This window comes from Medicago truncatula, chromosome 2 (genome assembly GCF_003473485.1).
Source record: "Medicago truncatula cultivar Jemalong A17 chromosome 2, MtrunA17r5.0-ANR, whole genome shotgun sequence".
In the NCBI taxonomy this organism is placed as follows: domain Eukaryota; kingdom Viridiplantae; phylum Streptophyta; class Magnoliopsida; order Fabales; family Fabaceae; genus Medicago; species Medicago truncatula.
In genome coordinates, this window is record NC_053043.1 from 2460207 (window position 1) to 2485907 (window position 25701).

The 25701-nt window shown below is 32.0% G+C and overlaps 6 protein-coding genes and 1 pseudogene across 7 annotated transcripts; all 7 read left to right on the forward strand.

Annotated features, from left to right (window-relative positions):
- Nucleotides 1–573: 573 nt before the first annotated feature.
- LOC11424228 (basic form of pathogenesis-related protein 1) lies at nucleotides 574–1275 on the forward strand. Of its 2 annotated transcripts, none has more exons than XM_039830226.1 (2): nucleotides 574–1128; nucleotides 1167–1275. In XM_039830226.1, the coding sequence occupies exon 1, from the start codon at nucleotides 621–623 to the stop codon at nucleotides 1095–1097; it is 477 nt and encodes a 158-aa protein (XP_039686160.1). In that variant the 5' UTR covers nucleotides 574–620; the 3' UTR covers nucleotides 1098–1128; nucleotides 1167–1275. The 2 variants fall into 2 exon arrangements, with proteins under 2 accessions (XP_039686160.1, XP_039686161.1); XM_039830227.1 differs by having other exon boundaries at nucleotides 574–1106; nucleotides 1145–1275.
- A 5477-nt stretch (nucleotides 1276–6752) lies between these two features.
- LOC11419800 (pathogenesis-related protein 1) lies at nucleotides 6753–7457 on the forward strand. The gene has a single exon (XM_003593309.4). The coding sequence runs from the start codon at nucleotides 6785–6787 to the stop codon at nucleotides 7262–7264; it is 480 nt and encodes a 159-aa protein (XP_003593357.2). The 5' UTR covers nucleotides 6753–6784; the 3' UTR covers nucleotides 7265–7457.
- A 3825-nt stretch (nucleotides 7458–11282) lies between these two features.
- Nucleotides 11283–11961, forward strand: LOC11425148 (pathogenesis-related protein 1C). The gene has a single exon (XM_003593310.3). The coding sequence runs from the start codon at nucleotides 11355–11357 to the stop codon at nucleotides 11841–11843; it is 489 nt and encodes a 162-aa protein (XP_003593358.1). The 5' UTR covers nucleotides 11283–11354; the 3' UTR covers nucleotides 11844–11961.
- A 3428-nt stretch (nucleotides 11962–15389) lies between these two features.
- LOC11421610 (pathogenesis-related protein 1C-like) lies at nucleotides 15390–15884 on the forward strand (annotated as a pseudogene).
- A 2821-nt stretch (nucleotides 15885–18705) lies between these two features.
- On the forward strand, nucleotides 18706–19212 carry LOC11434823 (pathogenesis-related protein 1B). Its single transcript, XM_003593313.2, has one exon. It carries the CDS (start codon nucleotides 18715–18717, stop codon nucleotides 19210–19212), a length of 498 nt encoding a protein of 165 aa, XP_003593361.1. The 5' UTR covers nucleotides 18706–18714.
- A 440-nt stretch (nucleotides 19213–19652) lies between these two features.
- On the forward strand, nucleotides 19653–20338 carry LOC11434824 (pathogenesis-related protein PR-1 type). Its single transcript, XM_003593314.3, has one exon. The coding sequence runs from the start codon at nucleotides 19745–19747 to the stop codon at nucleotides 20234–20236; it is 492 nt and encodes a 163-aa protein (XP_003593362.1). The 5' UTR covers nucleotides 19653–19744; the 3' UTR covers nucleotides 20237–20338.
- A 2638-nt stretch (nucleotides 20339–22976) lies between these two features.
- LOC11434825 (pathogenesis-related protein 1) lies at nucleotides 22977–23483 on the forward strand. Its single transcript, XM_003593315.2, has one exon. It carries the CDS (start codon nucleotides 22986–22988, stop codon nucleotides 23481–23483), a length of 498 nt encoding a protein of 165 aa, XP_003593363.1. The 5' UTR covers nucleotides 22977–22985.
- The last annotated feature ends 2218 nt before the right edge of the window (nucleotides 23484–25701 follow it).

Sequence of the window (25701 nt, forward strand, 5' to 3'; positions counted from 1 at the left end):
TAAATAGAGTAGTTTAACTAAAAAACACTCAACTCAACTCATAATAAAACCCAAAATTGAAATTAGTATTTTTAATGAATTGTGTTACAAAATCTTCTTTATTTTCAAATGAAATCCTTTTATACAATTTGTATGGTCCAGCTTAATTTCTCCTTTAAAAGAAGATAATCTAAGGGGAAGTTGGGCCACTAAAAGAAATGAGTGTCAAGAGAGGATATAAAACAATTATATTTACTTTCATATATATTGTTTTCTTTTACTCAATATACTATTGACAAAGATAAAAACTAATTTATAATGTTAATAGAGTTAAAGACTAATTTGAGAATGACTTACAAAAATGGGATCAATTTGATGGTTTATTCGTTAATGATTTATATTTTTTTTTTTGGATCAAATAGAATAATGGCAAGAATCTCACACAATAAAACAAAGAGTTTATTTTTTATTTTTTACCAAAAAAAAGAGTAGAAACTACCAACCACTAGCTAATAGCTAGATAGAGCTAATCGATTGATTACAAAATTTAAATATTTTAAATTCTTCGGCTCTTACTATAAGTACCGGTCGTGACATACATTTCCATCACTCACCAAATTGTAACAATTAAAAAAATTACAATGAATATGATCTTAGCCATTTTCTTCATTTGCTCAACCCTTAGTTGCATGAATATTTCCCTAGCACAAAACTCTCCTCAAGATTTTCTTGAGGTACATAATCAAGCTCGAGATGAGGTTGGTGTTGGTCCACTTTATTGGGAGCAAACCCTTGAAGCCTATGCTCAAAATTATGCAAACAAGAGAATCAAAAATTGTGAGCTTGAACACTCTATGGGCCCTTATGGTGAGAACCTTGCTGAGGGTTATGGTGAAGTGAATGGTACGGATTCAGTGAAGTTTTGGCTAAGTGAAAAGCCTAATTATGATTATAACTCTAACTCTTGTGTTAATGATGAGTGTGGGCATTATACTCAAATTATTTGGCGTGATTCTGTTCATCTTGGTTGTGCTAAGTCCAAATGTAAGAATGGTTGGGTTTTTGTCATTTGTAGCTACTCACCACCTGGAAATGTTGAAGGAGAACGACCATATTGATTTTCTTTTATATATATATATATATATATATATATATATATATATATATATATATATATATATATATATTTCCGTTAACTAGTAATATCTGGCCTGCTGTTGCTTGTATTGTTGCCACTCAAAAAAGTTATTATTATAATTTCTAATAAGCAATGATAATGTATATTTTTTTGTCTTAGACCATATTTTATCTAGGATCCAAACTTGAATATTCTTGAACAATTTATCGTTAACACTCTTACATGTTATATAATATAATATATACACAATAAACGGATTAATAATAAGAAATAAGGCTGATTCTCTTGTACTTGTCTGGTTCGCAAGTAGGAAGCTGAGTCGTGCCAAAATGCGTTCACGGGCCGTTTAGTAATGCCAAACGACACACTTTTTCTATTTATCGGAGGATTTTTTTTTAGAGAAATGTTAACGGGTGTTCCAGGTACCGATTAAGGAAGTAAGTACAATAACATTACATTAAAACTTATGCAATTAACTCATTAAAAAATTTCAAAGTATTACTTTTATTTATTTTTTTGTTTGGTTTCCTTAACCAGTATCCCGAATGCACCGGTCAACATGACCCTTTTTTTAAGGTTTAATTAGTAATTTGCAGTCTTCAATTCAAAATTATTTAAGAATTAAATATGTTTTATTTACTAACAATTGATTGGTTTAAGTGGTAAAAGATTTAGATCTTTATGTAACAAAAAAAAAGATTTAGATCTTTTAAATAGGTGGTTAGAGGTTCAATATTTGACTCTTGTATAATGAGAAAATTCAATTATGAAGAAAACATCCGTTTAATTTTTGATTTAATTCGATAACCCATTTAAATCCAAAGTGGTTTGGTCATGGTAAAAAAAATTGTAATTCCGCTTCCCTAAACCCGCTCAGTGACCTATATATACTTGCCTCCACTTATTCTATCACTCATTGAGATCTAGATTGATAGGGTGTTATAGGATAATTGTAAGTTATGTTTCATTCAAGAATTTTGGTGGAGCATCAAAGATCTAAAGCAAAAGTAGGTACTTTTCACCTCCAAAGGTAATCGTGGGGGTTGTTCTTAAAGTGGAGCATCAAAGATCTAAAGCAAAAGGAGGTACTTTTCACCTCCAAAGGTAATCGTGGGGGTTGTTCTTAAACAATCAATGTTCAAGGGGATCAAAGTGTGGAAATAACAAAGAAAATTTCTTGGGTAAGAAAATTGAAGGATTGCATGCAAGTTTGAGATTCGAAGACCTTGAGATTATCCGATTTTAAGGCGGCTTGAATATTGAAGGCTTTGAGGTGATTACTTGGCATGGAAGATTTAAGATTTAGTGGATTTGTAAATTCAAGGAACCATTGTAATAATTGACTCTTGTAAACATTTTAAACATTCTAGTAGAAGTCGATAGAAGAGACGTTTTATTCTGCGAAGAGAGAGTGTATCCCATAGTGAGAACAATTGGAGGAACCTCTGTAAATCTGGTATTCTCTTCTCACTTTCTCTTTATTTCTTGCAATATAATTTGCTATATGTTAATTGATTAATTAGGTTAATTGATTCACATGCATAGTGATTGATTTAGTTGAAATTCTAATTGATAGTTCAATCACTATACATAGTTGACATTATCTTTTTTATTGATTCATCATATATCAAATAACCTTGTTTCTTGTGATAAAATTTAATTTCGTAAGTTTAGGTTTGGTTTGATATTGTTATTGGTTTTGTGGATTATATTGTGTATTAATAGTTGATTGGTTAATAACAAGTCAAGTGTGAATCTCTCGTACAAAGTTGAATTGTCATTCATATTTTGTTATCATTCGTAGCTAGTACTTAATTACTTATAGTCATTCGTTTTTTAAAAAGTTTGGAAAACCACGCTTTCGAAAACGTTTTATAAGGAGTAAGCGATTCATCCCCCTCTAACTTATCTTTATATTCGTCATATTGGACATCAAAGAGCCCCAACAGAAGTCACAGTACAAATAAGTCATCCGATAGTTGTACAAGAAATACTCTAATCCAAGACCAAAGCCATACAAACAACATCGTAAAACACAAAAAAAAAAAAAAAAAAAGGAAAAAGCGCCAATAACCACCAAAAACCCGCAAACTCCTCCAACTACCACCTCACCACCACAAACTCCAATCCCTCTCGTCCAAAGAATCTATGACTTGGTGATATCACCTAACCTAAATAAGAGAGAAACAAATCAAATCCACCAACGTCTGATGGCCACATATATCCTTTGTTATCCTGACCGAAATAAAGATTTAAGTTTGAATTTCGCTACTGATGCAAAAAGTATATTGATGGATGATATATACTCCTTTCAGTTTTGAATATAAACTAAAGTCAAAACGTATTTAACTCAAATTAAGATCAAACATATATTAACTTTTGTACATATTTAACCTCGGGTTATTTTCATCAAAAAGAGAAATCGTTACAACAACTTCTCGATAAAATTAAACTACAATCTTACTGATGGTTGAAAGCGAAACACATTAATTTTGCTTTTAACTATCATCTATGGTGGCTTGATCCTTATACTGGGGTTGTTTTGACCTCTTTTTTTCTCGTCTTTATTGCATGTTGTTTTAATTTGACTTTTTCATCCTAGTTTTTTTCGTCACCCTTTGTATTTAAACTACGAGTATAATCTATTTTAACCTCTTTAAAAAAACTTTTGCTTACATATTTAAAATCGAAGTAGTATGTATATTTGTCGCCACTCTCCTAATCACGAAGATTTGTATGACACTTATGGAAATCCTCCAAATCAACGCCTCTAAACATTTTTTTGGAATAAAAAGTATGTGGAATGCTTGTGAGTTGTGATAACTATCAGTCGTAAGTCTCCTTCAAAAAAAAAAAACAAAAACTATCTGTCGTAAATCATCGTGGGCTCAACTCAATTAATAAGTATAAATGCATAATATATGCAAGGTCCGGGTCCGAACCCCAGCTACCATCAAAAAAGCTATCAATAATTTATTAAAAAAAGTAAGTACTAATTCTACATCAATTTTGAATTTGAAAATAAGGTGGGCTCCATTCAGCTAAACTAGGCAGAATTTACTGCTTAATTTGTGTTAAAATGCAAGACTAACAGACTCGTGAAAAATGGGTACAGTATTAATATATTTGTCAAAAATAAAAAGTATTAACATATTTGTCAAACAAAAAAATATTAAAATATATCAACTCTTGGTTGAGCCCATATGAAACACAACTTGTGAAAATCTTTTCTTAAGAAAAGTGATATTTATACAATTATTTTTGGAGAACTTTTGAATAAATTTTTCTCTCATACTCTAATTTTGTTCTTAATTATTTTTTCTTTTATCTCTCTCTGTTGTGTTTGATTTTTTTTTTGTGAAAGAATTGTGTTTGATTAATAAAAAGAGAAAAAAGAATATTGTCTTAAAATTTGTTACAAAATAATTGTATAAATATCATTACTCTCTTCTCAAAATAAGTTTTGAGATGAGATAACTTTACTAAATAAAAAATGCATTAGACGTAGAAGGTGACAAGGAGGTTGAGTGTACACTTCTTTCTAGTCTACAAAATTCTTATGGGATAAAAATTTAATTGAGAAACATTTGTCTTTTTTAATTTGCAAAAATCTTATTTAGGAGGATTCAATGTATATTGGGTATACACTTACAGAGGTGTATATATTTGAGAGAAATAGAAAAATAGAGTGATATAATGGATGTGATACGTTGGTGATGTCATAGGAAAAGAGAGTTAAAAAGAAAATGAAAAGTTTAACGTGTATTAGAAAATAAAAAGTGTACAAATTGTTAGATAATAAGTTATTGAGTTCATGTTATTAATTTGGTTAAATGCATCTAAAGGTTCTTTAAGTTTTTCGTTTTTTCCAAAGTCGTCCTTTAAGTTTCAAAAGTCGCAAACAAGTCCTTTAAGTTTCAAAAGTCCCAAGCAAGTCCTTTTAGTTTTTGAATCGTTTCAAACAAGTCCTTTTAGAGGATGATGGTGATGATTTAGATGATAGCAACAAAGAGCATTATTCACCATTTGTCATGCCTAAAAAGATGACTAATTTTAAGTGGGTGTTAGGAGTTAAATTTGGTACCAAAGATGAGTTCAAGGAAGCAATTACCAACTATGCTATCTACAATAGGACTTGTTTGAAACAATTCAAAAACTAAAAGGACTTGTTTGAGACTTTTGAAACTTAAAGGACGACATTGGGAAAAATGAAAAACTTAAAGGACTTTTAGATGCATTTGACCTATTAATTTTGTAGGTTTCTAAGTTTTATTATATTTTCTTCTAACATTTGTTATTGATTTCTTGTTCTTGAAAATTTAAATTTTTAAATTAAGTAGAGAATAATTTAAATAAATGATATATTGTCAAATTTAAATTGTTCTTTTAGGTGACATTTTCTTTTTGTCGAATAGTCCATATTGAACAAGAATATATATATATTTTTTTTACAAGAGCAAGAATAATTATATTTTCCTAAATATAAAATTCTCTTAAGTTATTTTTTTCTTATCCCTTTTTTTGGGATATCGTTTAAATTTTAATTTTTTTGTTGAATAGCCCATATTGTAGCTTGATTTCTTAATCAGTCAAACACCAAATGTTAAATTCTCGGGTTAGTGCCCTTTAATCTAATCCACCTTAATGAGAATTCTATAACCTAGTCAACTTGTCCTTATTACGAAATTACTTTTTTTTACAAGAAGAATGACCTTTGATCAAATGAATCAACGTACAAAAAAAAAAAAAAAATGAATAGAAGGTTAATTGAATGTCCATGGGCCACGGCCGTCGGTCACTGGTCATAAAATTTCCCAGATATATCCCAAAAAAATGAGTAGTGCTATAAATAATTTCTACTATCTTTTAAGCACTCAAAGTGAATAATTATTGTGAAAAATAAGTTATGTTTTTTGAGTGAATTTAATAAGTTATGTTATGTTTTTCCTGGGTGAATCTTTTTAGGTGAATTTAATTATTTCTACAAAGTGAAAAATTCGTGTTCTTACAACTACAAATATAAATCAGTTTGGCACACAAATGAATAATAATAAAGTTGATCTTATCTCTTACTACTGTCTTTTTCCATTGATATATGCTGGTTAAATAATTTACGATTATGGTCGTGACAACACAAGTTTTGCTCAGATTTGAAACTAACTATATTTATGATTTAGAAATTGATTAATCATCATGAGAAAAAAATGCAAATACTTAATCAATCAAAACTAAAAGTTCAATATGCAGCTTAATCTTTTTTTTTTTTTTTTTTTTTTTTTTGTCAAATAGTTTATTGGTTTGAATTCACACATTTTAAATCTGAAGAAGTCGGATGTATGGAGTTCGAACTCCAACCTTTGCATAAATATAATATACAATATTCCTACCAACTAATTTAAGTTCACGGATAAGATGTAACTTAAACTACCGTAAGAATTACGGTACAAGTGGAGAGCAGCCAAATTTAATTTGTTTGGTCATGGAAGAAAATTTTATGGTGGAAAATTCAATTACCCTTATCACTTGTCTATCTTACGTGGTAACCTTCTCTCTCTATTTTTAACAAGAAGAAATCTTCACAATTACAAAACTTTCATTTAAAAAATCCCTATAAATAGACCACAAGAGCCCTAACATTTTCCATCAAACACATAATATAGTAACAAGATGAGTTCATTTTCTCTAATATGTGTCTTGGGTTTATTTATCATTATTGGTCACGTTGCACATGCCCAAAACTCACAAGCAGACTATGTGAACTCCCACAACGAAGCAAGACGTCAGGTTGGTGTTGCAAATGTTGTCTGGGACAATAATCTTGCTACTGTTGCCCAAAACTATGCTAATTCACGCAGGGGTGATTGTCGACTGACCCACTCTGGTGGCCGTTACGGGGAGAATCTCGCAGGGAGCACCGGAGACTTGAGTGGCACAGATGCAGTGAGGTTGTGGGTGAATGAGAAAAACGACTATAACTATAATAGTAACACATGTGCTTCTGGTAAAGTGTGTGGCCATTACACTCAGGTTGTTTGGAGAAACACAAAGCGTATTGGATGTGCCAAAGTAAGATGTAATAATGGAGGCACATTCATTATTTGCAATTACGATCCACCAGGCAACTATGTTGGTCAAAAGCCATACTAAGTGCATCATTAATAATATATCATGAATAAATAAATACTCCAAACTAATGAAGTAAATGAATAATACCAGGAAAAATGAGTTCCCGACTCATTACGATCATGATGATATATACTTCTCAAATTGTTATATATAATAAAACAATGTTTATGTGAGTTTCTCATATTATATATATATATATATATATAGACACACACATATAACTTCCAAACTAATTAATGTCATCTATTTTAAAAATTATGGTATTTATTTTTTTTGTCTAAAGAGGAATTCTGATGGCTCCACTTTGTATTACACAACACGATTAGTTGCTAAGGGATTCCATCAACGTTCTGGTATCGACTATAAGGACCAATTTAGCCTTGTTGTCAAACAAAATGGTGTTATGCATTTCTATTTCTTCTCAATGAAACTTTTAATGAAGAAGTATATATGTCTCAACCACCTGTTTTTGTGTATCAAATATACATACTCTAATTATATTTGCATGCTTCAAAAGTCTCTTTATGGCCTCAACGAAGCTCCAAATGCATACACTAATATATATGTGGCCATAAAGACAATATTAATTGTGGCCTATTTTGTTGTCTATGTTGATGATTTACTTTTCAACGGTAACACCTTCAATTTTCATCTCGGTGTTGAGCTTCTTCCCATTTCAAAATGCATTTTTCTTTCCCAATGACATTATATCCAAGATATACTTCAAAAAGGAAACATGATTGATGCCAAACTTGTGTGTACTCCTATTCCTCCCACATCAAACTCTTCTACTATATTATAGTTTGTTATGTTGCCTCCCTATACCGTAACCATCATTAATTGGCTCTATTTACTACTTATATCCACCACTCGTCGTCTAGTTTGGACAACCACACTCCATCTCACTGCTTTTTGTGATACTGATTGTAAATCCATATGTGCCTATATTGTCTATCTTGGTCCAAATGCAGTTTCGTGGTCTTGCAAGAAACAATATACGATTCCTCAATCCTCTACAAATTAAAGGATGAATATCGAACCATTGGTTTAACCACCACATAATTACTCTGGCCATGAAAACTACTCTATCAACTCTCTCAACTGTCAACCATTTACACAGAAAAATTGGAGCCAACTACCAATGTGCAAATCTTGTATTTCACACAAGAATGAAGCACCTATCAATTGCCTACCATTTTGTTCGAGATCTTTTTGCCAAGAAAGAACTCCAAGTTTCACATGTTCCGTTTAGCCATCAACTTGTTGACTTTTGGAAGACTAAAAGTTGAAGAATATTTTTTTGGAGACTAAAACAAAAAATTGAAATATTTATAGGAACGGAAAATAACTATTTTTTAATATACCATAATCATATTTAAGAATACACTCAAGAAAATAACCACAAGTGGTGTGATAGATCAATGTTATCTGCTATGGAGTAATTGTCCCACAAAACAAAATGTAAAAGAAAATAATATTGTCAAACGTAATATAAAAGAAAAATAGAGTGAATAAAACGAGTATATAAATGTTTAGTTTAGAGTGAATAAATCGAGTATATAAATGTTTCCTGTGTTGACAAAATATCCAAATATTTTATACTCCCTCCGTTTTAAAATGAGTGTTGCTTTAGCAAAAAAAAATTGTTTTAAAATGAATGTCGCTTTACATTTCCAATGCAACTTTAATTTTTTTCTTCCAACTTTACCCTCAATAAATACTCCAACTTTTCTCTCTCACACAATTTTCAATGCAACTTTAAGTTTGTCCTATTCTTATAAAATAAGGTTGTTTTAGTAAAATTGCTATGATATTTGACTACTTTATTCTATTCCTTAATCCATGTATATTTGGTTAAAATGACACTCATTTTAAAACGGAGAGAGTATTCCATTGAAGGTAGGTATTTCTTCCATGTGACCAATGAACACAAAGAACATTGCACTTTGCCACATATAAGTTCATAAATTTTTTGAGAGGATAAGTTTTTTTTTGAAGGGTTTTGCATGTGCCGTTTCGTTTTTTCCAATTAAAGACGTCATGAAGCATACGTGATGAGCCGCATCTCACGCCTTGATTGAAGCCTGACGGCTCTTCTCAGTGAGAGAAGACAATAGAGGGCATTTGATTTTTTACCCCACATATTATCTTCTTTCAAAAAAATTTATCTACTTTTTTAGGTGGTGTTTTCGCCACATATTTTGATTTGAAGAAATAATTGCACATTTTTTAGGTCCCGTGAGCCTAACTCAGTTAGTAGAATAATGTATTATTATATGTAAGGGTCGGGGTTCGAATCCCGGACACTCCATTTATTCACCGTGAATTCTGACCACTAGGTTACCCGACAAAAAAAAAATAAAAAAAAATAATGGCACATTTGATTTGTCGAAAAATAAAAGATGAAACAACATAATTTATGTTTAATTTTAAAATTATTTCCGAAATAGAACAAATAGGGGAGATTAAATAAAAATTGAAATTTTTATTTATTATTAAATTATAAGTCAACTTTTTATCTCAAATATAAATTATCTAAAATATCATTTATTAAATTAACTTTTTATAAAAATTAAACTTTATTGTATATTGATTGGTCTCTGAGTGAGAGACTAGGGAAAGTTCTCAGTGTAACTTTGGGTCCAAACTTTGTCCCATTTTGCAACACAAGCCAATTATCGGGGGGAGGTCGTCTTTCTTTCTAACCGCCATATGGTTCGCCTTAAAATATTCTCTTAAATACTTATTTTTCTTTTATTTTTGAATCCACAAATATTATTAAACAAGGGTAGCGCAAGATGCACTTAACTCACTAAAGGAGGAAAAAGAGTACACAACAAGGGCGTAATATCAAAAGACCCCTCAACACCAATACAAAATCAATAAATTAAAAAAAAAAACCCTAAAAGTCCAAGTTGAAGAACTAAAGCTTACAACAAGGAACAAAACAACACTGGAAGCTTAAACCATCAAGTACTTATAAAATGAATTGTCCCAACTCTTCGGACACAACCTACAAACTGTATTAAGAAGAATCTGACTCCGTTCTCCAAGTGTAACTAGGAAGGTAGCCAACCTTAGACTTCATGATAATCTCCTAATTAACTAGCCTTCAAACATCTTGACAGCAGAGAGTAGGGATTTGTTAAGATAAGTCATTCTTGTTTAGGTCGTTGCAAGTCTGCAACACGAGATTAAAGCTTTGATATCGAATTGTTCGTGAACTATAAATGAGGTGAACCTAAACTGCAAAAAGAGTTTGTCTCAACTCGAATCCAGGGTTGGTCTTGTGCAAGTGCATCAAGGTCCTTGGCACATGGCCTCTAAGTTTGAGGGGCCTCAAAATTTGCAAAAAAAGAAAGAAAAAAAAAACTTATACTAACAGTAAAAATCCGTCACTAAATGTCATTTATCCGTAGGTAAAAATGTAGAAGGTAGTAATTTTGATGTAAATTATGCATTGTCCATATATAAATGTCTATTTGTATGTAGGTAAAGGTCGTGATTGAATCATTGTTCATTTATTTAACCACGACTTAGCTTTCTGAAGTGGTGTTAGATTTTTTTTCACTTCTTTTTAAATAAAGAATTATCAAGACTATAACTAGACCTTTGAATTGTTGGGGCGGTCCTGCTTGAACCGAGTTTTGAGTCGAAAAAACACCACATAACATAAGTCAGAATGTAGTGAGCCAGCCACTGATGATAAGAATTTCTCCTTACATCATTTAATTTTCTTCCACACATTTAAGTTTTGTTTTTTAGGAGAAATTTTAATTTTGTTGAATTGTCCATAGCAATGAATCTAGAAATTTTTTGCAAGCAATTAATTAATCAACACTAACAGTTACTGTCGTTGTTCCCTGTAAAATGAGCCACCGTAATAATTACATTGCAATTGGTGGAAAGCAGCCAAATATTTCTTGTCATAGAAGAAATTTCTTTGTGGAAAATTCTATTACCCCTTGGCACTTGTCTTTCTTGCATACACATTTCCTTTCTCTATTATCAAATTTTCCCTATAAATATATCACAATAGCCCAGCATTTTTCATCAAACAAACATACCATATCATATAGCATCATTTCTAAAATTAATAGAAATAACAAAAATGAGTTCATTTTCTCTATTGTGTGTGCTGGGCTTATCCCTCATTATGGTTCACGTTGCACATGCCCAAAACTCACAATCAGACTATGTGAACGCCCACAACGACGCAAGACGTCAGGTTGGTGTTGCAAATATTGTTTGGGACAATACTGTTGCTAGTTTTGCCCAAGACTATGCTAATCAACGCAAGGGTGATTGTCAACTGATCCACTCCGGTGGTGGTGGCCGTTACGGGGAAAATCTAGCGTGGAGCTCTGGCGACATGAGTGGCTCAGATGCAGTGAAGTTGTGGGTGAATGAGAAAGCTGACTATGATTATAATAGTAACACATGTGCTTCTGGTAAAGTGTGTGGCCATTATACCCAGGTTGTTTGGAGAAACTCACAACGTGTTGGATGTGCCAAAGTGAGATGTGATAATAATAGAGGAACATTCATTACATGCAATTACGACCCACCAGGCAACTATGTTGGTGAAAAGCCATACTAAGTGTTTCACTTTAAGCTATATAGAAACCATACCATATGATGGATAAATAAATAAATAAATTGCAGGGTAAACGTATGTACGTAATGAGTTCTTGACTCATTATATGATATTTCTCAAATTGTTATTGTATAATAATAATAATATAATGTTCATTATGTGAGTTTCTCATATATATATATATATATATATATATATATATATATATATATATATATATATATATATATAACTTCCAAGTTAATACCATCGTCTGTCTTAAAAATTACTCTTGTATTCCCTCACTTTTCTTCCCTCTCGCTCCTTTAAGAGATCATGGAATAAACAAATCTATCAATGTTTATAACACTATTTTTATTTTGCATATAGAAAATGATATTTCAAAGTTTTATAATAAATTATAGTAGTTTTTGGTAAAAAAAGAAATTGATAATTGTTGTTCTTGAAATATCCGTATACATATCTTCTGATGATATTGTATTATCGATATTCATTCCTCTTTAATTTTTAATTTTAAGATAATTTTCCATAAAAAAATTCAGTTTTTAAATTAAGTAACCTTAAGCTTAAAATTATCTCTAGGAAAATTATCTTTAGCTAAGCTTAATGAGGTCACTAATAACCTTAAGGCTCATAGGATTTTAGAGGTCATACGACAACCTCCTTTGTTTAACTGGATCAAATCTAATACAGATGACACATCCTTAGGTTCTCTTGGCCCTTCTGTTTGTGCTGGAAAGAGGAAATTTAAGGTTGTTTTGGTTTGAATCTTTGTCAATCTTATGCTCTTTTTGCTGAGCTTATGGGAGTGATTCTTGCAATTGAGTTCGCTTATTAAGGAAACATGAATTACCTCTAGGTGGACACAAATTCTAAGATTGCTTCATTGGCAATCAAAGTCTCATTTGTTAGTTCCTTGGCAGATGAGGGTCAGATAGAATAATTGCTTACAAATGATAAAAAAACTTGAATCTTATGATTTCTTACATTTACAGATAGGGAAATCACTGTGCTGACAAGTTAGTTAATCTAAGCTTATCAATTAGTAATTTTACTTGATGGAGCAATACACCTATTGGAATTTTGGATGACCTGGCTAAAAGTAAACTTGGTCTCCATTTTTATAGATTTTGTTAACCTTGAGGGTTAGGTTTTGTCCCCCCTAATTTGTATTCCACTTTTCTTTAGGGTTGATCTCTATGCCTTATAGGCTCAACTTTTGCTCTAAAAAAATCTACATAATGAATTGCGGTAGAAAAGAGGCAATGGGATTAAGACGTCTGAATATTTGTGTCCAACTTTTGCTTTTTTATGTGACATTTCCTTTTTGCTGAATAGTCCATATTGAGCAAGAAGAATAATGGTACATCCGTTCCTAAATATAAAATTCTCGTAAGTATTTTATTTTTGAGGAGTGTTATTTAAACAACCAATTTGATGAAAACTTATTTGACAACCATAACTTACAAAGAAAAAGGTAGTATTGACACGGAAACATAGCAATAGAGAGATAAAGTTAAAAATAATATGAATATGAGAAAGAAAGTTGTCACAAAAGTTGTATCAAATGGATGTTCAAATATCATTTCTCTTTATTTTTTTATGGTCAAGTCTCTTAAGTATTTTTTTTTTCTTATCCCTTTTTATAGATCTCTTTTAAATTTTAAATTTTTGTTGAATAGTACATATTGTAGCTTGATTTCTTAATCACTCTACACAGAAAGTTAAACTCTCGAGTTGGTTCCCTTTAATCTAATCCACCTTAATAAAAACTACGTTAAAATTGGTGGAAATTAGGAGCCAAGTTTTTCTATTCATGGACGCAATTTCATTTGAAAATTCTATAATCTAGGCTGCTGGTCCTTATTATTGAAAAAAATTCAAGTCTCACATCAGATGGATAAGACTCTTGATAAAAGTTTATAAAGAGAAGACATTCCTCATCTTACAAACCAATTTTGTGAGAATGAGGTATGCCCCAATTTCAACATGGTATCAGAGACTCTCTAAGATTCATTGAGTCACTTGCTATTATGTTTCTGCTATTGACTCGTCCACCATTTATGTCCACGAACCAAGCTCAATAGTGATGATCATGAGAGCGTGTGTTAAAGAGTCCTGCATCGAACAAAAGAAATATATGAACATGTGTTTATAAGTGGGAGCAATCCTTTCCTCACAAGCCGATCCAACCAGGATTCCAAGATGGTATCAGAGCTTGTTGAATTCAAGCGCCACCTACCTATCCACACACCAAGCCCAAAGAGTGTTGGGCGTGAGGGGTGTGTTGTGAAAAATCCAAGTCCAAGTCCAATGATAGATAAGACTCATGATAAGAGTTTATAAAGAGGAGATATTCCTGAACTTTTTTTTTTTGAAGGAAGGAGACAATCCTCACCTTATAAGTTGGTTTTGTGAAAACAAAATCTATAAATTAAATACATCCCGAACTTATAGGTGTTATGACATCAATTGGAATTACTTTTTCTCAAGTTTGCTATAATTTATTGGTATCATCAATGTACCCATTCTCGATAGAAAGGAAAAAAAAAAAAGAGCAGTGTTATGTTATATGGCACGCCTTCAATGCCAACAAAGTGACCAGTGATGGTGAGTTATTTTTGTGGTCCACCGGTGGTCCTTTTGATTTAAGGTTCGTATTAGGAGCTCCTTTTTCTCGGTTTTAAAAATTAAGTATTATTATTTTCTCAAAAATTAAAATCAAGTATGGATGATCTTTTTTTTTTTTACATGAGAAAAAGAGAAAAAGAAAAGAAAACAAAAAAGAGGGAAAAAACTAGGTCTTCAGAAAGGACACACCTAAGGTATCACGCATTAAAGTAGATGATAAACAAGAGGGAGACTCATTGACCATGACAAGATGGTATGAACTATTAGCTCCCAACTTAGTGAGAACATCTGCACATAAATTTTCTTCTCGAGGGATATGAGTAACAGTAAGTTTCCAATCCTTAGCAAAATAGTTTTGGATGAGTTCCAAGATATTTGCATAGTGATGGAAATGTGAAATCTCCTTCGACACCAATTACACCACATGAAGATAGTCAGAGTAACACATAAGTTTTTTTTGGTCCGCTTCCTAACAGAAGTATGGCTGACCTATTAAATTTTATAGTAACAAATCAAGACAGATTTGTTTTTTTATATAAGACATTTCCCTTATGTTGAATAATCCATAACAATGAACACGAAAAAAATGCAATTACTTAATCAATCAAAACTAAAAGTTAAATATGTAACTTAATCTACCGTAACAATTACGTTACAAGTGGGGAGCAGCCAAATTTAATTTGTTTGGTCATGGAAGAAAATTTCATGGTGGAAAAATCTATTACCCTTAGCAATTGTCTATCTTACATAATAACCTTCTCTCTCACTCTCTCTCTCTCTCTCTCTCTCTCTCTCTCTCTCTACAAGAAGAATAATCTTCACAATTACAAAATTTTCATGTAAAAAAGTCCCTATAAATACACATGAGCCCTAACATTTTTTTTTATCAAATACCTACCATACCATTTATATCTAGCCATAATATTAACAAAAATGAGTTCATTTTCTCTACTGTGTTTCTTGGGCTTATTACTCATTATTGGTCATGTTGCACATGCCCAAGACTCACAAGCAGACTATGTGAACGCTCACAACGAAGCAAGATCTGAGGTTGGTGTTGCAAATATTGTTTGGGACAATACTGTTGCTAGTTTTGCTCAAGACTAAGCTAATCAACACAAGGGTGATTGTCAACTGATCCACTCCGGTGGCCGTTACGGGGAGAATCTCGCGGGTAGCACCGGAGACTTAAGTGGCTCAGATGCAGTGAAGTTGTGGGTGAATGAGAAAGCTGACTATGATTATAATAGTAACACATGTGCTTCTGGTAAAGTGTGTGGCCATTATACCCAGGTTGTTTGGAGAAACTCACAACGTGTTGGATGTGCCAAAGTGAGATGTGATAATAATAGAGGAACATTCATTACATGCAATTACGACCCACCAGGCAACTTTGGTGAAAAGCCATACTAAGTGTTTCACTTTAAGCTATATAGAAACCATACCATATGATGGATAAATAAATAAATAAATGGCAGGGTAAACGTACGTACGTAATGAGTTCCTGACTCATTATATTTATAGTTATCATATGATATTTCTCATATTATTGGAGTATAATAAAATAATGTTCATGTGAGTTTGTCATATATATGTATAACTTCCAACCTAATACCATTGCTCTTAAAAACTGTGGTATTTTATAAGTGAAATCACTCTTGTATTCCCTCACTCTTCTTCCCTCTCACTCCAATGTTTATAAGTTATAACACTTTATTTTTATTTTGAATATAAAACATGATATTTCAAAATTTTATAATAAAAATGATTTTCCTCAGTGATAATGATATGGTAAATTTGTTTAAACATATACTGGTAAATGATACATGAGTCTTATCTTCTTTGAGAAAAAAAAATAAGATTAGTCTTATGTGCTTTTGTCAGCTAGAAAGTGTCCAAAAAAGAACACAATATTGATAACAGAATAACTTTACCCGATACCCTCTAAATTTTCATTTTAATCTCAATATTAAATTTTCTTCAATTTTTATTCACTAAAAAAATTCATCTACACTTTTGGTCCTTACTTTTAAGTCATGTGATGTGTATCTTTCAAATTTTTGGATGAGTTTTCGCAAAAATGTTTAAAATATCACATGAATACTGTAAAAAAAAATAAAAAATTAAAACTTTCTAATAAAACATAAATTAAATATGAATTTTTAAGGCTCCAGCAGGTATAATTTCTCTTATCGAATCTATTTTTAAAAGATTTTTTTGAGGTGGGAGTGAGTACAATAAAAAAATTCTTGGATTAAATGGGATGACATTTGTGTCCCAAAGGAGGATGAAGGGTTGGGGGTTAGAAGGTTGAGAGAGTTTAATTTGTCTTTGTTGGGGGAAATGGTGTTGGTGGACAAAGAGGGGCTGTGGTACCGTGTTTTAAAAGCACGTTACGGAGAGGAGGGTGGCCGGTTGAGGAAAGGGGGTAGACATAGTTCGGTGTGGTGGAGGATGTTATGTAATGTTCGTGGCGGGGGGGGGGGGGGGGGGGGGGGGGTGTAAGGAGTGTACGGTGGCCGATATGGAGAGAGAGAGAGAGAGAGGGTTTGGAAGACGGAGGAGGGGCGTGGGTGTGGCGAAGGCGTTTGTTAGCTTCGGAGGAGGAGAGTGTGAGGGAGTGTTCACTATTATTACATAACTTTAATTTATTTTACAGGTTAATACTACTGATAAATGGAGATGGACTCTTGCACTGTACATGGGTATTCGGTGCGGGAGGCATATCGCTTCATTACTAGTCACGGGGATCATTTGGACAGGAGTCTCGTTGACAAGGTGTGGCACAGGTACATACCAGCAAGGTGTCTCTGTTTGTATGGCGCCTCCTCCGCAATCGACTTCCGACTCGAGGTAACTTGTTAAGAAGAAATATAATCCACGCAAATAATTCTTTGTGCGTGATTGGTTGTGATGTTACCGAAACAGCAAGTCACTTATTTTTATGGTGCGGAAATTCCTTTACTTTATGGTCCTTCGTAGCAGCTTAGGCTTGGCTTTGGTTTATTCTAATGATTTACAACAGCACCACATTCAGTTTTGCTCTATGGCGGGTTTCCCCCGATGTACACACTCTTATTATACAGCTATTTGGTATGCTTGTGTCTGGGTAATATGGAAAGACAGAAACAAACGTATTTTCCAAAACGAGGCATCACATTCTATCAATCTTTTGGAGAAAATCAAACACAATTTTTTTCTGTGGATGAAAGCAAATATCACTTCTTTTAATTACAATTATTATGACTGGTGGGTACATCCGCTCCTTTGTATGGGAGTGCACCAGTAATTCTTACTGTTTATTTTTTTAGGGTGCTGTCTTTTTGGCACCAGGTTGTCTGTAAATACTTAGCATTAATTGTCTCACTTTTTGCACATCTTGTGCAGGGTGTTTCATCCGCAATATTAATATATCTCATTTTAGCTTGTGCAAAAAAAATATATGAATTTTTAAGCATCAAAATCATAAAAGTTCATGTTTTGTTAAAAAAAATTCTATTTATAATATTCTAAACGTGAATACGATTTTTTTTTTTTTTACAAAATTCCGAATGATATAAATATGAGTTGACTTAAAAGTAAAGACCAAATGTATAAATAGAAAAGTTTTGAGGACTAAAAAATATTAATAAAATAAGGGAGACAAAAATATAAAATTGAAATATTTATATGCACCAAATACATATTTAATCCTTTATTAAAAATATAAGCACCAAATAAATCGATATTTTTTGTTGTTGAAATATTCATTACATACTTGATATTGAATTATGTCAAAAATTATTCTGATGTTGAATTATCATATTCATTCCTCTTTAATTTTTAATTTTCAGATATTTTTCCATTAAAAAAATCAGTTTTTAAAATTTTTAAATTAAGTAATTAATTTAAATAAATGATTTATTATCCAAAAGTATATGTTAAATTAATTCTATATTTAAAATTTTAGAGTTCAAGTCAACTCTACAATCTAAAAATATATTTTTTGGTCAAAGATTTAGAATCAATTCTATATCATCCAAAAGTGAAACCAAAGATACTTACTCTAGAGCCAAGTTTTTCTAATCATAGAATTTCTTTTTAAAAATGAAAAATAATCTCTCTTACCAAATTTAATGTTTTTTTTTTTTCTGACCAAATTTAATGTTCAAATTTGTTTAAATACAACACTAGAGCCCCAACAATTTTCATCAAAGAACTACAAAAACCATTTAGCATTCTGAATTTTATAAAAATAAGCTAAATGGGTTCATTTTCTCTATTGTTCCTGTTAGGTTTAACACTCATTATGGGTAGTCACGTTGCACATGCCCAAGACTCACCAGCAGACTACGTGAACGCCCACAATAATGCAAGATCAGCGGTTCATACAAACGTTAAAATTCCAAATATTGTTTGGGACAACAAAGTTGCTGCTTTTGCAAAAAACTATGCTAATCAACGCAAGGATTGTCAACTGGTCCACTCTGGTGGTGGTGGCCGTTACGGAGAGAATATCGCGGAGAGCACTGGCAACATGAGTGGCGTAGAAGCGGTGAAGTTGTGGGTGGATGAAAAACCCTACTATGATTATAGTAGTAATTCATGTGCTAATGGTGAAATGTGTGGCCACTACACTCAGGTGGTTTGGAGAAACACACAACGGATTGGATGTGCCAAAGTGAAATGTAATAACGGAGGAACATTCATTACTTGCAATTACGACCCACCAGGCAACTATATTGGCGAAAGACCATACTAAGTGATTCATATTTATTTGTATTGTCACTTGTTTCAATTTAGCTATATAAGAAGCTATATATAGCATATAAAGATAAAATAAAACCCAAAAATCGTAGCAAATTAATGAGTTTGAAATTTGTGGTGTTTAACTGTATTAAGTGATTTCCCTTTCGTATTTCCTATCTCTTTCTCTCTCACTCTATCTCCCTGAAGAGATCTTGGATAGAATAATATATCATCTGCAACGATTAATTATCGAATCAAATCTCTAATTATTTTTGAGTTGGTTTCTTTCATATTTTTTCTTAAAAGAGTTGCTTCCGTTCATTCTCATCCCTAATATAATCCTAAATTTTTTATGGAAAAATATGCGGTGTTATACACGGTGCAACAACTACAACATTTAAAATGTAGGATATATGAAAACTGTCAAAGGGGCCGAAATAATCCCTATAAATACATTACTAGAGCCCCAAGCCCCCAACATTTATCATCCAACACCTACTACACCACAACATTTAGCATTCTGAAATTAATTACTAAGAACCAAAATGGGTTCACTTTCTCTATTGTGTGTTTTGGGATTAATACTCATTGTGGGCAGTCAAGTTGCAATATCCCAAGACTCACCAGCAGACTATGTGAACGCCCACAATGCAGCAAGATTTGTGATTACCAGTGCTAAAATTCCAAATATTGTTTGGGATGAAAAAGTTGCTGCTTTTGCACAGAACTATGCTAATAAACGCAAGGATTGTAAACAGATCCCTTCAGGCAGTGGTGGCCGTTATGGCGAGAATATTGCGGTGAGCACCGGCTACAAGAGTGTCAGAGATGCAGTGAAGATTTGGGTGGAGGAGGAGCCACACTATGATCACTATAATAACTCATGTGTTGGTGGTGAATGTCTTCATTATACCCAGGTGATATGGGAAAAATCACAACGTGTTGGATGTGGCAAAGTGAGATGTGATAATGGAGGCACATTCATTACTTGCAATTATGACCCACCTGGTAACATTGCTGGTCAATTACCGTACTAAGTGACTCAGATCAATATTTTTATGCAGTAGTATATATTTTTATAAGTGACTTCCCTCTCTTATTCTCTCTCACTCTATCTCCTCAAAGAGATCGATCTTGGATGAAATAATGTATCAATGTTATATATAACTTATAATATTTATAGTAGAATTTATCTAAACATATACTATAATATGTGTTAGGGCTAGAGATCGAATACCTCCCTTTTTATTTAGAACTAAACTTCTTAGTCCTTAACTAACTCACACCAACCACAAGTGTTTTAATTGCATTTAGATTATTGTCAGAAGTTAGCTGATTTTTTAAAGATTTGTGTGTTTCAGTGGGTGAACGTATTAAATTCATACGTTGAGGGAGGAACGTCTCAGACTCTTAGTTATGCTACAAGTAGTGACCAGAGAAATTCTATTATAGGCACTAAGTATTTGAACACAAGTACATTAAAGTTTTTTCTTTAATAATAAAAATGAAATTGATAATATAATGATTTAGTATTTTGAGAAGAAACATTTTTATGTGTGTGTGATCAAACATTATACATTTATATTTGTGACCATGGAAGAATCTCTCGCAGTGACTATCGGCCTGGGTAATAGGTAAAGAAATTTAGGGTTAATTGATTGGTATACATCATTGGGCTACAATACAAACAAACAAAAAATAGATTGGGAAAAAATTTGAGCATTTGAAAAAGAGAGGATGGGCATAGAAGTTTACGTGAGTGCATACAAATAAAATTATTTGGACACACATAAGAATGAAGACATTTAAACGATAATTAAATTAGTCACATTATTCAACATCATCAAATCATATTATCTTTAAAAATAACATCAATTGTGTGAATGTGTCTAAACCTTTTAAATTTGAGTTTGTTCCCAAGCAAGCATTTCTCAAGGCATTGTAGGACTAATTGAAATATTAGGACAAATATGAATGATATTTTACCACAAATATGTCACTTTTTTTAGGGGATAAATATGTCACTTGACTACATAATCTTTTTAAGGCATTGTAAGTAACTAACTGCATTCACTTATAATATCTCATGTTGAAATTCGAAGCTGATCAAGTTGCTACATTGTGGAATACATTCATCTTTCGTTATATCCAAATTCTTTTGGTATGTGTTCGTAATTTTTATGTGTATACGTAATATATATATATATATATATATATATATAAAATAAACCACAATATCAGAAAATGTATGAATATTTTTACTACTGAATAGTAACTCATACTTAGAACGGGTCAGTCAAACTACTAATATTTATACGTAGAAAATAAATTATTGTATTTTTTGGCAAAAAAAAAGAAGAAATTGATATTTTTGGTTGTTGAAATATTCATATACATTTTCTGATATTGAATTATGTCAAAAAAAACTTTTGATGCTTAAAAAAAAATTGATATTGAATTATATATTCTATCCTCTTTAACTGTTGATTTTGCAGATATTTTCCCATTCAAAAAATCCAAATTTTAAACTTTTGAAGTTTTATTAACTAATTTAAATAAATAATCAATTTTATAGTAACAACTTCAAGACACATCCCTTTAGTCAAAAATAAAATAAAAAATTCAAGACACTTCCCTAAAAAAGAAAAACCAAGACACAATACATCCCTTTTTTTTTAAAGGGTGCTACTAATCGGTGTCCCCGGGCACTGGTTAAGGAGCAATAAACTGATCAGTTTCATTTATTTTATCTCAATTAATATGAGAAATAATAAACCAATTAATTAAAATTGTATTCAATACTCTCTTAAAGGAACAACTAATTTATATCCTGTGAAATAGAAACATAATATTATTTGAATTCTTCTTGTAAATTTTTCTCACAATAGAATTGTTTTTTCCTGTGTATTTTTTTTTTTTTGCACCATTTTTTTTTCATCCCGTGAATTTTACTCAGCATATTGTCTTCTTTCATTTTTTTAATTAAAAGTTGTTGAATAATTAAACAAAGACAAGATATTTTAAAGTCCAAAATAAATTAGCAATTTCAAAAAAATTAAATGTGTAATTAAATCCGTTTTAAAACAAAATTGCATCCTTTAGAGAGTATTGATCACAGCTTTTATTAATTTTGATTAGTTACTTATTATTTTTCACTTTAATCAAGGTAGATAAGTAGAATCTATGAATTTATTGCTTCTTAACCAGTGCGCCCGGGGGCATTGGATAGCATTACCCTTTTTTAAATGCAAAATATTTCCTCTAGTTTTTTAGGAGACATTTCAATATTTTGGTTCAATAGTCCATAATGAACATAATGAATACCACATTTTCTTAATCAATCAACAACAAAAGTTAAAGTCGTGATCTGTAACCTTTTTCGTTTCACCATGACAAAGACAAATATTGATTTTGAATGAACAAATATTGTCAATTAATTTTGTTTGAAAGTAAGTTAAATACACACAAAATATTAACAAGGTAAAAAGTTAACTCGAGGTAAAAACTCAGAATTCTAGTTCTACCTTAAAATTGGAATTAATATAATGAGCTAAAATCAATTTTATTCTAGAACATTGAACTATATATATTCAAGTCAACTCTACAATATATAAATTTTTTTGGTCAAAGATATAGACACGATTTCCTTTTTGAAATGAAAAATATCTTATAATGACAAATTTTCATGTTAAAAAAATTGTATAAATACAACACTAGACCCTCAACAATTTTCATCAAACACCCACAAAACGATTTAACATTCTGAAATTTATAGAAATCAGGAAAATGGGTTCATTTTCTCTAATATTCTGCATGTTAGGCTTAATACTCATTGTGCATGTTAGTCACGTTGCACATGCCCAAGACTCACCAGCAGACTACGTGAATGCCCACAACCAAGCAAGATCGGCAGTTGATACAAATATTAAAATTCCAAACATTATTTGGGACAACAAAGTTGCTGCTTATGCACAAAATTATGCTAATCAACGCAAGGATTGTCAATTGGTCCACTCCGGTGGTGACCGTTACGGAGAAAATATCGCAGAGAGCAGCGGCGATATGAGTGGTATCGAAGCAGTGAAGTTATTTGTGGATGAAAAACCAAACTACGATTATAGTAGTAACTCATGTGTTGGTGGTGAATGCCTCCATTATACTCAGGTGGTTTGGAGAAACACAAAACGTATTGGATGTGCCAAAGTGAAATGTGATAATGGAGGAACATTCATTACTTGCAATTACGACCCCCCTGGCAACTATATTGGCGAAAGACCATACTAATTGATTCATATTTGTTTGTATTGTCACTTGTTTGTTTCAATTTAGCTATACCATCAGCCATATCGATCAAATCAAGAATAACACAAATATTTTTCCCCTACTCATATATAATTTGTGGTATTTAATTTAAAGTGAAGGAATTTAACTAACTCACACCATCCACAAATATTTTTTCGGACAAAATAGTATGAAACGTCGGTATTCTTATTAATATAAATTGTTTTTGTAAATAGAAAAAATAAATATACTCAGCAGTGTTGTTCGGTGCAACAGCTGAACGCCCTTAGTTATACGACTGAGAATTTTAATATTTAACTTCCCTACAAACTCTGCTCTGAATGGCAAGGAAGGAGAATTTTGCTATGAAGGTAGTTTTGATGTAGATTATAAACGACTTTTCTGCATATGGTTGGCTCACAAAGATGTTTACCTTGAAATAAGGAGGAAAAAGTTATTGGTTGATCTTATCGTTGGTTCTTACTATAAAATCATGAGTTTAAAAGAAAAAATGAATTGCTTCGAAAAAGAGCAACATAAAACGATGGACCGTCCTCCAAGTTAACATGAGAAGAAGTACTCCTTATTATGTTTTTCTAAATCTCAATGAAGTCGGCAACCCATTGTACGTCCTCAAAGTTAACATGAGAAGAATTCATTAAGACAACCGATCTAATGAATCTAAAACAACAAATAGGTAAATCGGTTGTTGACTTCATTGAAGTTTAGAAAAAACAGCGGGGAAATGCTCGATCCAATTTGCTAACACTGAATATACATCAATGGTATGCACCAATGGCTAAAAGAGAAATTGTTTGGGAAAGTTTTGCATGATCGAAATGAATTGGCTTCCTGAGAAGCATACATAAAACATTCATTCAAGAAATAGAAAAGACATGTGCTAGCTAAGAGAGAGGAAAAAACCTATTCTCCATCATAACTATGCAGAATCCTGATAATGATATGTTAGATGATCCAACTACAGACGTTACGTTCTAACGATTGAGATCCTAAAAAGGAAAAGTTATTGGTGTCATGCCTTGAGGTTAGCCAAAGGGGAGGACACAAGTTCATTAGAAGATAAAGCAGAATACGCTTTTGATATTACAAGAGTTGGCCATATATTTCATTATCTGCTTAAAGATAAGAAGGTTCAACAGTTAAATGGTCATAACATTCTTCCAACCGAGGAAATCAAAGCTAAAAGATTTGAAAAAATGGCATAACTTGTAAAACCACGCCACAACTAATTGCATTATGTTTCTAAATTTTATTTAAAAGGATATTAAGGATGGAAAGTTTAAACTAGCTAATAAGGTGAAGACAAAGATGGCCATACATTACAAGAAAATCATGCCTTTCCGGCAGATAAAAGCTCCCACCAACGCAGGGACGGAGCCACCCCCCAGCTAGTTTGGGCACTAGTCCAGACTCAGCTCCAACTTTCTTTGTAGGAAGCCCAGCCATTACTAGAACTTTTAGCTTGTCTTGCGGATTTTTGTGTAAATTCCGCACAACATGAAACTCATTTCTTGCAGATTTTGCCAATGATATAGGTTCCGCAGGAAAGATATATTCGCAGGAAATGTGAAATTATTCGCAGGAAGGAAGTAACGTTTTGCGATAATTTTTTTGCCCAGGCTCTATAAAATTCCTGACTCTGCCACTGCACCAAGGCAAACATAACTTAAAGAAATATTTGTACGAAAAAGATTTATAAAGAGAAGGGATAATGAATGATTGCAGAGATAAGAACGATTATAAAAAAAGGTGAATGAAGTCTATTTGTATAGGAAAATAAGTCATGGACATTATGCACTATCAACTGGACCTAGCTCGACGGAAAAAAAAAAATTTTTCTTTTTTTTTTCCGTCTTACATTTTCGGCGGCTTATAATTGCAGGAAAAATCCATTTTTTATGGTTTTACAATTGAGAAAACTTTTGTTTGCCAAAAAATTTTAAAAATTCCCGCCTTAAATTTGCGGAGGATTTTATTCGCCGCAAAGTTCAATTCTTTTTTTACTCTTACATTTGTGTGTGGTTTGAATCCACCCCAAATACACAAAATCCGACGGTAATATCATTTAAAAATCCAGCGCTTGTATTTGAGTGGGGCCTTGGCCACCGCAAGTGCTAATACCCGCCACAAAAATTGGCAAGAAAAAGAGGAATGCTACTAACACTCACTTTTCAACATTCTCTAGCACTTACTCTTTTAT

Bases quoted from the DNA above. Each gene is read 5' to 3' on its own strand.
- LOC11434825 (XM_003593315.2), top strand. From the start codon at position 22,986: ATGGGTTCATTTTCTCTAATATTCTGCATGTTAGGCTTAATACTCATT.
- LOC11425148 (XM_003593310.3), top strand. From the start codon at position 11,355: ATGAGTTCATTTTCTCTATTGTGTGTGCTGGGCTTATCCCTCATTATG.
- LOC11424228 (XM_039830226.1), top strand. From the start codon at position 621: ATGAATATGATCTTAGCCATTTTCTTCATTTGCTCAACCCTTAGTTGC.
- LOC11419800 (XM_003593309.4), top strand. From the start codon at position 6,785: ATGAGTTCATTTTCTCTAATATGTGTCTTGGGTTTATTTATCATTATT.
- LOC11434823 (XM_003593313.2), top strand. From the start codon at position 18,715: ATGGGTTCATTTTCTCTATTGTTCCTGTTAGGTTTAACACTCATTATG.
- LOC11434824 (XM_003593314.3), top strand. From the start codon at position 19,745: ATGGGTTCACTTTCTCTATTGTGTGTTTTGGGATTAATACTCATTGTG.